This window comes from Quercus robur, chromosome 10 (assembly GCF_932294415.1).
Source record: "Quercus robur chromosome 10, dhQueRobu3.1, whole genome shotgun sequence".
Lineage (NCBI taxonomy): Eukaryota > Viridiplantae > Streptophyta > Magnoliopsida > Fagales > Fagaceae > Quercus > Quercus robur.
The window spans coordinates 48414336-48426471 of NC_065543.1; the positions used below are offsets into that span (position 1 = coordinate 48414336).

Below are 12136 nucleotides of genomic sequence, written 5' to 3' on the forward strand. Positions count from 1 at the left end.
TTTGGAGTACAAAGAACCTACAGCAAAGTATTAGCATAAACCTTTTTTGTCCACAAGGAAATGATTGGCGTTGCCAATATGAAATTTTAAAGGCGTAAATGCACTTTTAGTTCCTACATTTTGATTTTTTTTTTTTTTTCATTTTAGTCCCTACATTTTAATTTTACCACTTTTAGTCTCTAAATAAATTAACACGTTCCATTTTGGTCATTTTTGTTAGCCTACTAACAAAAATTGCTTAGGTGGCAAATTGAGTGCATTGCTGACACATTAAATGCTGATGTGGCCAATTGAAAAATAATAAAAAATTTTAATTAGCATTAAAAAAAATGCCATGTTAGCTTTTAAATATAAAAAAAATTTATTAATCAATTCAACGAAATTAAAAAAGAAAAAACAAAATTAAAAACAATAAAATACATCAATTTAGATCTAATTCATTTTGAACAATAACACAATCACAGATTTAAACTTTAACATAAGAACATAAAGCACAAACCCAGAACCAAACACAAAAAACACAAACTCAAATTTAAACATTAACACAAGATCGTAAACACAAAGAACACAATAACAAACATAAACCAATTAAAAAGAGTAATTAAAATTTTTTTCTTTTCATTATTTTTGGAAGAACAAAGTAACATGTTCTTCGGGAAAGAACATGAAGGTTGCCCAGAAAATTAAAATAATCAATATTTTCTTTTCTTTTATTACATTTTCTCAGCAAATAAACATGCAAAAATTCATTCAAAATCCCTTTCCTCCACCGAATCCTCCAACAAATCAAACCCATAAACCCAGAAAAATAATAAAATCCACATGAAAAAAAAAAACCCGAAAATTTAAAATAAACATAGCAACAACCCGAAACCACCAAACCTAATCAAATCTCATCTGCCCCTCTTTTCACTCTCATCCACTTCACTTTTTTCTCTCTAGACCATTCCCTAAATCAAATCTCTCTATCTCTCTCTCTCTCTCTCCAACCCCAATCACACACACACTCACACACTCTCTCTCTCTATGGTGAAACCCTAATTCCCAATTGATCCGCAAATGCTACCTCTGAACAACAAATCAATGATTATGAACACCAGGCCAGGAAGAATCGACGGTTACTCTGACAAATCGGAGACGCCGTCGAACAATCTTTGGGTCGGTAACCTAGCTCGATAGCGTCACCTCCTACTCTTCTCCCAGCTATGCTTTTGTCTTCTTTAAGCAAATCGAAGACGCTAAGGCCGCCAAGGATACCTTACAAGGCGCCAATCTCCATGGCCACCCTATCAAGATCAAGTTCGCTTGTTCGATTTGTTCTCATCAATTTGTTCTTCTCCTGTGTATATATATAAATACTATTCGTTTTGTGACTTTGAAATTTTGTGCAGTTTTTTATGTTTGTTATTGTGTTCTTTGTGTTTGTGATATTGTGTTAATGTTTAAATTTGAGTTTGTGTTTTTTGTGTTTAGTTCTGGGTTTGTGCTTTATGTTCTTGTGTTGATGCTTAAATCTGTGATTGTGTTCTTGTTCAAAATGAATTAGATTTGAATTGATGTATTTTATTGTTTTTTCTTTTTTAATTTCATTAAAATTGATTAATAAATTTTTTTTATATTTAGAAGTTGACATGGCATTTTTTTAATGCTAATTAAAATTTTTTAATTGGCCACGTTAGCATTTAATGTGCTAGCAATGTACTCAATTTGCCACCTAAGCAATTTCTGTTAGTGAGCCAACGAAAATAACTAAAATGGAACGCATTAATTGATTTAGGGATTACAAGTGGTAAAATTAAAATATAAGGATTAAAATAGAAAAAAATCAAAATATAGGAACGAAAAGTGTATTTACGCCAATTTTAAATGATATAATAGTATATAGTACGTACGTACACTTGATAGATTCATAATATTTATTTTAAACTATAAAATGGATTCATTTGAAATAGAGAATGATTATATTCCTTATAAGTTGTTATCATACAATCCATGGTTTAGATGGTTAAAGTAATATGGTTTATGAGTATACGTACACTTTATATTTGTTTTCTGAAATCTACCTTTTCTTTGGCACCTAAAGGTCAATTTGCCCCTTCAATCTCGATATGAAATGTAATCATTCAATTAGTATAGGAATCTAGATAAGGCACATAAAGTCAACTTGCCACCAACCAGTAATGATAATATCATTAGTGAAGATTGGTCGGTTGGTAAGCAAGGGCTTTTCCTTATTCTTGACTTTTACTGGCTGCCTGTTGATGGTATTAATCACTCTAAGCCTTATCACTAATTCGACAATCGAAAGGGCCTCAACAGTCAAGAAGCTTGTATGGTATAACTGTACCCAGAAGTATAAGTTCCTAACTAAGGCATTTCGCGACTTACTTGATACCTGCTAAGTGGGAGCGTGCAGCCTTATTGGCTTGCTCTTAAGTCTTAATAGTCTACGCCCACGATAATGGACCTTATTATCTTGAAAATCTGTAAAGAGTGTAAGACCAAAATGTTTTACACATGTATTGACATTACACCTTGTTTCTTTTAGTTCCTCTAATATTTTTTTTTTTGGTGGATAGGCAATATTCAAAAAATCTTATGGCCAATTTGGTACCTAAACTTAAACACATGATTTCAGTTTTTAAACAACATTACACATTTTTCTATGCATTTTTTTACCTTCACATATTTTTCAAAAAACTAAAAACTATTGTTTAAACACACGTACGAAACAGGCCCTTAATTTTTTTTTTTTAAGAATAGAAAATCTTAGTTTGAAACCAAAGAATTGACTGACAATTTGTACTTCTGTCAATTAATAATTGGAATCTCGAGTAAAAAAAATGTTTGCGGGCTCTCCCATCTCTCTGTCTCTCTCAGAATAGATTGATGCAATATAATACTGCTTACTTGGTTGACTTGCACTCTAGCAGAGAAAATTGCATCCCAAATTCATTAACAATGTTAGATTTATATTCCATTGATCGATAATTTCAATAAGTAGTTAGCTAAAAAATAAACAAAAACCAATAATATTAACAAGTTCATAAATATATTTTGTCCAAAAGGAATCATGATTTATTTAATACGAATGTGCCTTCCTGTCTCAGTGTATCTATTTAAAAAAATATGGGAATAGGCTAAATACAAAAAACAGATGAACTTATAATATATAAGGATCATAAAAATTATAATTTAAGAGAATTTTTCGTGATAAATAGTCTAATGAAGATAATACCATTTTATGAATTTTCAACTTTGGCATTCACATGTAAGATTTTTTTTAATATATATATATATATATATATATAATTTCATAGTTATAATAATGGGGAGAGGATTCAAATTCTGGTTTTCCTTAAAACCAAAGCATTATACATGCTACTGAGATATAAAACACTTGACCACATAAAATTTTTCATAAAAAATGTTAGTGTGTAATTTCTGTGACATAATATTAAGATTTTAACTTTTGATTCAATACTAATATCAAAATGTTTACTTTATCACTATGTAAAACTATTACTATTTAGCAAGATAAAAAAAAAAAAAAAAAATACAATGCTGCAAAATCGAGGTGTCAAAACTTATTAAAGTCAGGAGGTATTAATATTCACAACAATATATAAAAAATAATAATAATAACAAAATAGCATTCACACCGGAGGTTGTAGCTGCTCCACCTCTTGTGCCTCACCACTACCACCAACACCACCACTGTTACTATCACCGCGTGCCAACTCCAACAACAAATCTGCGGGCACAGCAGCCTCCTTCTCGGCCACCAACACCGCCACCATTTCCTTCATAGTAGGCCTCCTTTGAGGATCAGGATGACAACAAGCCAATCCAAGCTTCAAGACCATTTCCATCTCCTCCACTTTATACTCACCCCTTATCCTTTGATCCGCAGCCTCGCAAATCTTCCCTTTTGAGTACAAATCCCTCACCCAATCAACCAACACTGACTCATCTTCCTCCGCAGCCATCTCGATTGGTCTCCTTCCACATGCCACTTCGAGTATCACAACCCCAAAGCTATACACATCGCTAGCTGATGTGGGTGCAGTCACTTTTGCTAGCTCAGGAGCCAAGTAACCCAATGTGCCCACCACACGTGTCGTGTTAGGAGCTTCACCATGTTCATATAACTTAGCCAATCCAAAATCTCCTAGTCTGCCACGCATTTCTGAGTCTAACAATATGTTGCTCGATTTTATGTCTCGATGAATCACAACTTGGTCCCAACCATGATGCAAATAGTTTAGGCCTTCAGCAACATCGGCTAAAACTCTTCGACGTTGTTCCCAACCTAGTAATTTTGTAGGCTTGTCGAACACCCATTTGTTAAGGCTACCATTTGGCATGTACTCATAAACAAGCATGAGTTGATTACCTTTTCGACACCAACCTCGCATCTGAACCAAATTCTTGTGTTGGAGCCGGCCCATGCTTGAGATCTCTGCCATGAATTCTCTTAGCCCTTGTTTGGAATCATGGTTCACGCATTTCACAGCCACTTCCGTGTTGTTTGGAAGCGTTCCTTTGTAGACTTTACCAAACCCACCCGACCCCAAAAGGTCATCATTCGAGAATCCATTGGTGGCGAGGTTGAGCTCCTCGATGGAAAATCTGTGTGGCCAATATTGGAGCTCCCAATCTTCGATCTCATCCTCTTCTTGCTCCTTCCTCTTTCGCCAAAACAAGTAAAACCCAGATGCGCAAATGATCAAAAAGGCAACACAACCAATAACAATCCCAGCAATTTCACCACCTGACAAAGAATTAGCCGTCGATTTAGCCTCGAAAACGGGAAAATTCGTAGTGTTTATCTCTCGAGCTGTTCCAATGTCACTCAAGCTCCAAGCTAATACTCTCTGTGCCTCAACCCACTCAGTCTTCGAAGCTGAAAACCCAACAAACATCTCAGCCGAAACATAGTTACCTATCTTCGGATCCTTGTAACTAAGCGTAGGGACACTCGGTCGAGACACACCAATTGGAGCTACAGTAACATTGATTTCGAAACTCGTACCATTAAAATCGATCCAAGCATGTATATTCTCACCAGTTCGCATTCGAACAGGAACAAAACCCCCACTCGAATCATAGTACCCAGCCGTCTGAGATTTCTCAGATATGACACTATTCAAATCAATACCGATGTGATTGTCATCTGGGTCATTGAACTCGGGGTTTCGCCCAGTATCGAACTCGACAACCAAAAGTGGTGACACAGAAGGAACGGTAGCGTTGGTGAAGAGCCCGAAGTACTGGCTCGCAAGAGCTCCAGGTGGGGATGTCGAATTGGATAGCACAAAGGCTAGGCCGAAGCCTGGACTCGTCGCAATCTCGGGGAGTACCGAGAACACAAAGGAGGTCGAGAAGGAAGAGATAGAACTGGAATTCGATCTTATCATGGTGAGCTTGGTGGGGTAGAAAGCTCGACCGAATGAGAACTGGTTCGAATCGTTTGTGAGTCGAATGACAGAGGAGTCGAGCTTAGCATCGTTGATAAGAGTGAGGTTGGTCGAGTTGATGATTCCATTGAAGGAATTGTAGATGAAGTCGAGAGCTGAAATGGGAGACAGAAAACGTTGGAACAGCACTAAAATGAGGAAAGGTACGAAGAGTCGCATGATCCGTACAGGTTTTTTTGTGTACGAAGTGAAGGAGTCGTTTGTTGTTGTTGGTGTTGGCTGCGGCGGTGGTTAGTGAGAGATTTGGTGGAGGTGGAGTGGGTGTGGAAGATTGGTCAATGACATTTGGTTTTATTTTTTTGGGTTGAAAGCTGTGAACTGTGAAGAAAAACTTGCTGACAGCTTTGTTTTGATTTGTATTAGTCAAAAAGCCATTCTTGGTTAAAGGTTTATGTTGAATATTTGTAACGATTAATGGTTAAAGGTTTATGTTCAACGTATAGCGTCGGCCCGCTAAGGATAACTATTTATTATTGGATGAGTCGGCCCGCTAAGGATAACTATTTATTATTGGATGAAGATACCCATCGATTTATACATTTTTAGTAACAAATTTTTTATTCAAACATAATTTTTTTTTTATCAATTAGGTTAACTTTAACCCACAAATACTACTATTCTGTACTAATACTGTTTGTTGTCAAATGGTCATTAATGCTACAGTTTTAAAGCTTCTGCTGTTGCATTTGTGACGGGTAGAATTTTTAGTGGACCGCTTATTTTGAACAAGACTGTTTCAATAAGTATGACTATTTAGATTCTTTTTAAAATTAAAAAAGTATTGTATGTTTTAATAATGATCGAGACACACCCAGTATCACTTCTAACTATATTGTACTAATTAGTTTATAATATATATATATATATATATATATTTTTTTTATTAAGAAGAGATGTATAATTACTCCCTCCGTCCCACTTTGTTTGTCCTGTTTGAAAAGTCAAACATTTTAAGGGAACATCATTTATTGTCTTGTCTGTCTTATAAAAATATATAAGTTTACAAAACTACCCTTAAATAAATTTATTATCTTTTTTTAAAAGGAGTTATTCTTAATGAGGCTTAGGGGTATAATAGGAATATTAGTAAACTAATAACTTTCATTTTTAGAAACAGGACAATATTTTGGGACATCCCAAAATGGAATAGAGGACAAATAAAGTGGGACAGAGGGAGTAGTTAAGTATTTGTGGCTTTCCTATGATCCCCATAGGAAAGTGAAGTTTTGTCCTACCAAAAAGTTAACAACTTATAAATACGTGAAAGAGTAAAGTTTTTCTCCAAACTAACAATACAAATTTATCATATATATTTATATTGAGTGTAAATTTTGAAAATCTGACTATTAAATTACTCCCTCCGTCCCACTTTGTTTGTCCTGTTTGAAAAGTCAAACATTTTAAGGGAACATCATTTATTTTCTTATCTACTTTATAAAAATGTATAAGTTTACAAAACTATTCTTAAATAAATTTATTAGCTTTTTTTAAAATGAATTATTCTTAATGAGACTTAGGGGTATAATAGGAATATTAGTAAACTAATAACTTTTATTTTTAGAAACAGGACAATATTTTGGGACATCCTAATATGGAATAGAGGACAAACAAAGTGGGACGGAGGGAGTACATGTTTTTATTACATCCTTAATGTTTACAAAATTTCAAGAAAATCAAAGATCAATTGCTATGTCATCAAATAAATGTTATAATTTCAAATTTTTGTAATCTTTTTTTATTTATTTATTTTTTTTCTGTTGTATTATTGTTGTGGGGCCCGGCCCAAAATAATGGGCTAGTTAAATACAGGCCCGTCCGAGAAGCATCGTGTCCGAGGAGAAGTCATAACCAAAACATTATTCAAGCCCAACTGCGGTAAAAGAAACTTGTCCGAGGAGTAACACCTCCTCGGACACCACTAAGTCCAGACCAAAAAGCTCGCCCCAACCACTACAGCTCATCCTCCAAACATATAAAAAAAAGAATAAAACCCAAAATATATCATGGAAAGCTGCTACCACCACATTAAATGTGTCACAACCACCCTCTTGGCCGCATTAATGAGGAAAAGACCCCTGAACAGTACTGCCTTAGCCACTGCAACTCACAAGGGAGTGATAAAGGTGTCTAATAGGACAGGTGCTCAAGTGGGGGTTTAGATGATCAACAAGTGTAAGGTTCAGATAAGAATGAGAGAGCTATATAATGTAATGGAGTCCCTCAAAGAAGGGGACGGAAAAAATGTATTCAGCACTCAGGAAATAGAATCTTCTGTGGAGTATCCATTCTGGTGTTTTTATTCTTGCAACAACATTTTCCATACCTCAGGCCAACTAAGCTCACTGAGGCTAAGTTCTTTGACCCATCCTCTACAAGTATTTATTGTGTGTTGCGCCTTGGGTCAGGGCCTGCTCAATAGGGTTTGGGCCAGGAAAATCGTGCAACTACAATTGGCGCCGTCTGTGGGAAGAACTAGAGCATCAACTAGCACAACGGTCGAGTATGGCAGAACTAGGCCCACACCAGGAGAATCCTCACCAGGCAAACTCCCAACAGACACAACCCGCCGAGTCCCAGAGGTAAAATAACCCCACCAATCCAGGCAGCAGGGGGAATCGTGAGGGAAGTGTGCATACTATCCGGACGAGCCAGAGTCACACTCAGACAGGTAGTCACGTGTCCCAGAGGCGAAATAGTCATCAGGCCATGCAGCAGGAGATAGATGACCTGAAAAGGGAGTTACGACGTGTGCGGCGAAAACGATCCCCCTTTGACTCAGACGAGTCTTCTAATGCGGAGGATGCGAGTTACCGACGGAGGTCAAGGACCCCCCCAAGTGAAACCTTTTCCTACGAAAGGGAACCACGCCCTGTACGAAAATATGAGAACCCATCCAGTAAGGGTTCAGGGAACGATGTTATGAAGAAGGCGCTGGACCAAGTTTCAAGATCACCCTTCATGTATAGAATTGAAGGGGCTAAGCTGCCTCGACGCTTCAACCAACCGACGATCGCCATCTATAACGGCCGAGCAGACCCGGTAGAGCATGTGAGCCAGTTTAACCAGAAAATGGCAATCTACTCGCAAAATGAAGCCTTAATGTGCAAAATCTTCCTATCCAGCTTGGGATTAATGGCGATGAGGTGGTTTAACAGCCTGAAGACAAATTCCATAGGCTTCTACAAGCAGCTCACTCAGGCTTTCTGCTCCCGTTTTATAACAAACACCAGAGTCCCTCGACCCCTTAGTTCATTATTGTCCTTATCCATGCACGAAGGAGAAACCCTGAAAGCATACTCGGATAGATATTGGGAGGTGTATAACGACTTAGATGACAACCATGATGATGTTGCTATCAGCACGTTCAAAAGCGGCCTCCCCACCGAGCATGGCTTAAGGAAATCCCTCACTGGTAAACCAGTTGCTGACGTTCATCAGTTGATGGATATGATCGACAAGTACAAAAGGGTGGAGGAAGATCAGCTACAAGGAAGGGGAAAGGAGAAGATCATTCCCCCCAAAGCAAATGACTTTAGGTCGGAACGGTATAACCCTAGCCAGCCGATGAGAGATTTCTCGCGACAGGCTGGACAGAGCCACCCACAAACAGTGAATGCCGTGTTCAGGGAGCTAGTACAACAGGTGTTGGAGAAAGTAAGGAACGAGCCCTATTTTAGATGGTCAGGAAAGATGGCCGGAGACCCTTCCAAACGTAACCAGGACCTATACTGTCACTACCATCAGGACCATGGGCATACCACTGAGGATTGCAGGAATGTATGGAATTACCTAGATCAGTTGGTCCGAGAAGTGAAGTTACGTCACCTTCTGCACCCCTCGAGCGGACATCCCGGTCAAGCAATACCAGAGTCTCGAAAGGATGTGTCCTTAAGACCCCCTACTGGAACGATACATGTCATCCTCGCTGCACCAGGAAGAACTGGGCCACCCATCCCCAGGGTACTGGCTGTTGATCGGCTCCACTCCGAGGACAGGCATAGGGAACCCAAAAGGTCGAAAAAGCGAAGCTCTTTGATACTGGGATTCTCGGACGAGGATAAGAGGGGAACTATTCAACCTCACGACGATGCTTTGGTGGTTACGTTAAGAATTGGAGGCTTCGATGTGAGAAGGGTGTTAGTAGACTCAGGAAGTGCGGTAGAGATAATGTACCCTGATCTATACAAGGGGTTGAACCTGAAGCCGGAAGATTTGGCAACTTATGATTCCCCCCTTCTCAGCTTCGAAGGGAGGATTGTTACACCAAAAGGGCAGATCCGGCTACCCGTGCAGACTGGGTCGGAGGTGGTGGAGGTAAATTTTATCGTGGTCGACGCTTACTCCCCCTACACCGCAATAGTTGCCAGGCCATGGATCCACGCCTTAAAAGCCGTATCCTCCACACTCCACCAAAAAGTAAAATACCCATCCAGAGGACAAGTAGAAGAGATCCGAGGAGATCAGGCCGTAGCCAAGAAGTGTATGGTTGCCGCCATCTTACATCGGCCCGGTGCCGAGTCCTCGACCCCACAGAGCTCATAGCAACCAACCTCCTCGGTCGGGCAAGGGGACGGGCTAGCCGAGGAGATAAGGTGTGAAAGTTTAGATAAGATCGCTGTCAACAACGACCCGAACAAGTTTTTTCAGGTCGGCTTTGAGTTGCCTTCTCAAGAAAAAGAGGAACTGGTCAGATTTCTCAGAGGAAATGTCGACGTGTTTGCATGGGACACCTACGAAGCCCCGGGAGTTGATCCTAGCCTTATTTGTCACCACCTGAAAGTCAACCCCTCTTCCACTCCGAAGAAGCAGCCACCCCGATGCCCTTCAAAGGAACATGCTAGTGCCGTGAGAGACGAGGTGGCAAACCTGAAAAAAGCAGGGGCTATTAAAGAGGTCTTTTACCCCGAATGGTTGGCAAACACGGTGGTGGTAAGGAAGAAGACAGGGAAGTGGAGGGTCTGCGTGGACTTCACGGACCTGAACAAGGCGTGCCCAAAGGACCCATTCCCCCTACCCCGAATCGACAGGTTGGTGGATGCAACCGTGGGTCACCCTCGGATGAGCTTCCTGGACGCCTTCCAGGGCTATCATCAGATCCCCCTTGTGCCAGAAGACCAGGAGAAGACGGCTTTCATGACGCCCATTGGAAATTATCACTATAAGGTGATGCCGTTTGGGCTGAAGAACGTAGGCTCAACCTACCAAAGGATGATGATCCGGATGTTCGAACCACAGCTGGGCAAGATCATTGAGGTTTACATAGACGATATGGTTGTAAAGAGTAAAAGGGTGTCCGAGCACGTGAAAGACCTCGAAAAAATCTTCGCTATCTTAAGGGAACACCGGTTGTGGTTGAACGCTTCCAAATGTTCATTCGGGGTCGAGTCGGGGAGATTTTTAGGGTACATGGTAACCCACAAGGGAATAGAAGTGAGCCCTGATCAAATCAAAGCAATAAACAGCCTACAGGCTCCTCGGAACCCGAAGGAAGTGCAGAAGCTCACTGGTATGATTGCAGCATTAAACCGGTTCTTATCGCGGTCAGCGGATCGATGCCGACGTTTTTACCTCCTGATAAATAAGTGGAAAGGGTTTGAATGGTCGGAGGATTGTGTTCGGGCTTTCCAACAGCTTAAGGAATATCTGTCACGACCCCCCATCATGTCCAGCCCTGAGGCAGACGAGGTGTTGTTTGCGTACATCGCTGTAGCTCCCCATGCCGTAAGCTTGGTACTGATACGGGATGATAATGGGGTGCAGCGACCGGTGTACTATGTGAGCAAATCATTACATGAGGCCGAGGTGCGATACCTACCTCTAGAAAAGGCAATTCTGGCGGTAGTACATACCACTTGGAAGCTCCCTCATTACTTTCAGGTGCATACGGTCATCGTTCTAACTCAACTTCCCCTCCGAGCAGTGCTTCAAAGCGCTGACTACACAGGAAGGATCGCCATGTGGAGTGCGCTTTTGGGAGCTTTTGATATTAAATATATGCCCAGATCCTCCATCAAAGGTCAGGTCCTCGCAGACCTGGTAGCGGAGTTTGCTGAACCCTCTATAGAAACAATAACTGAGAAGAAAGACATGGATGGAAAATCGGTTGGCGTAATTTCAGCAAGGGGGACCTTGCATTGGAAGGTCTACGTGGATGGCACGGCCAACCAGAGAGGATCTGGAGTTGGGATACTTTTAATATCACCAGACGGTGCCGCCATTGAAAAATCGCTGAGGCTCGGATTTTCGGCTACGAACAATGAAGCCGAATACGAGGCCTTACTTCAAGGGATGACAATGGTTCAAAGATTGGGTGGAAGAGTAATAGAAGCATTCTCGAACTCCAGGTTGGTCGTCGGACAAGTGATGGGTGAGCTGGAAGCCAGAGATGCTAGGATGCAAGACTATCTAGGACAAGTCAAACGCCTGCAGACGAGTTTTGAGTCATTCAATCTGACGCACGTTTCCAGAAGTGTAAACACTCATGCAGACTCGCTGGCCACTCTTGCCACGTCCTCGACGCATAATCTGCCACGAATGATCCTTGTAGAAGATCTAGTCAGGGCGAGTCCCATCAGCAGAAACCCGGCCCAAGTCCATCAGATCAGACAGAGTCCTAGCTGGATGGACCCTATAAAGAAATTCCTCCAAGACGATAT

The 12136-nt window shown here is 40.4% G+C and overlaps 1 protein-coding gene across 1 annotated transcript; it reads right to left on the reverse strand.

Moving 5' to 3' along the window:
- Positions 1 to 3562: 3562 nt before the first annotated feature.
- LOC126702188 (L-type lectin-domain containing receptor kinase S.1) lies at positions 3563 to 5897 on the reverse strand. Its single transcript, XM_050400846.1, has one exon. It carries the CDS (start codon positions 5637 to 5639, stop codon positions 3657 to 3659), a length of 1983 nt encoding a protein of 660 aa, XP_050256803.1. The 5' UTR covers positions 5640 to 5897; the 3' UTR covers positions 3563 to 3656.
- Positions 5898 to 12136: the final 6239 nt, after the last annotated feature.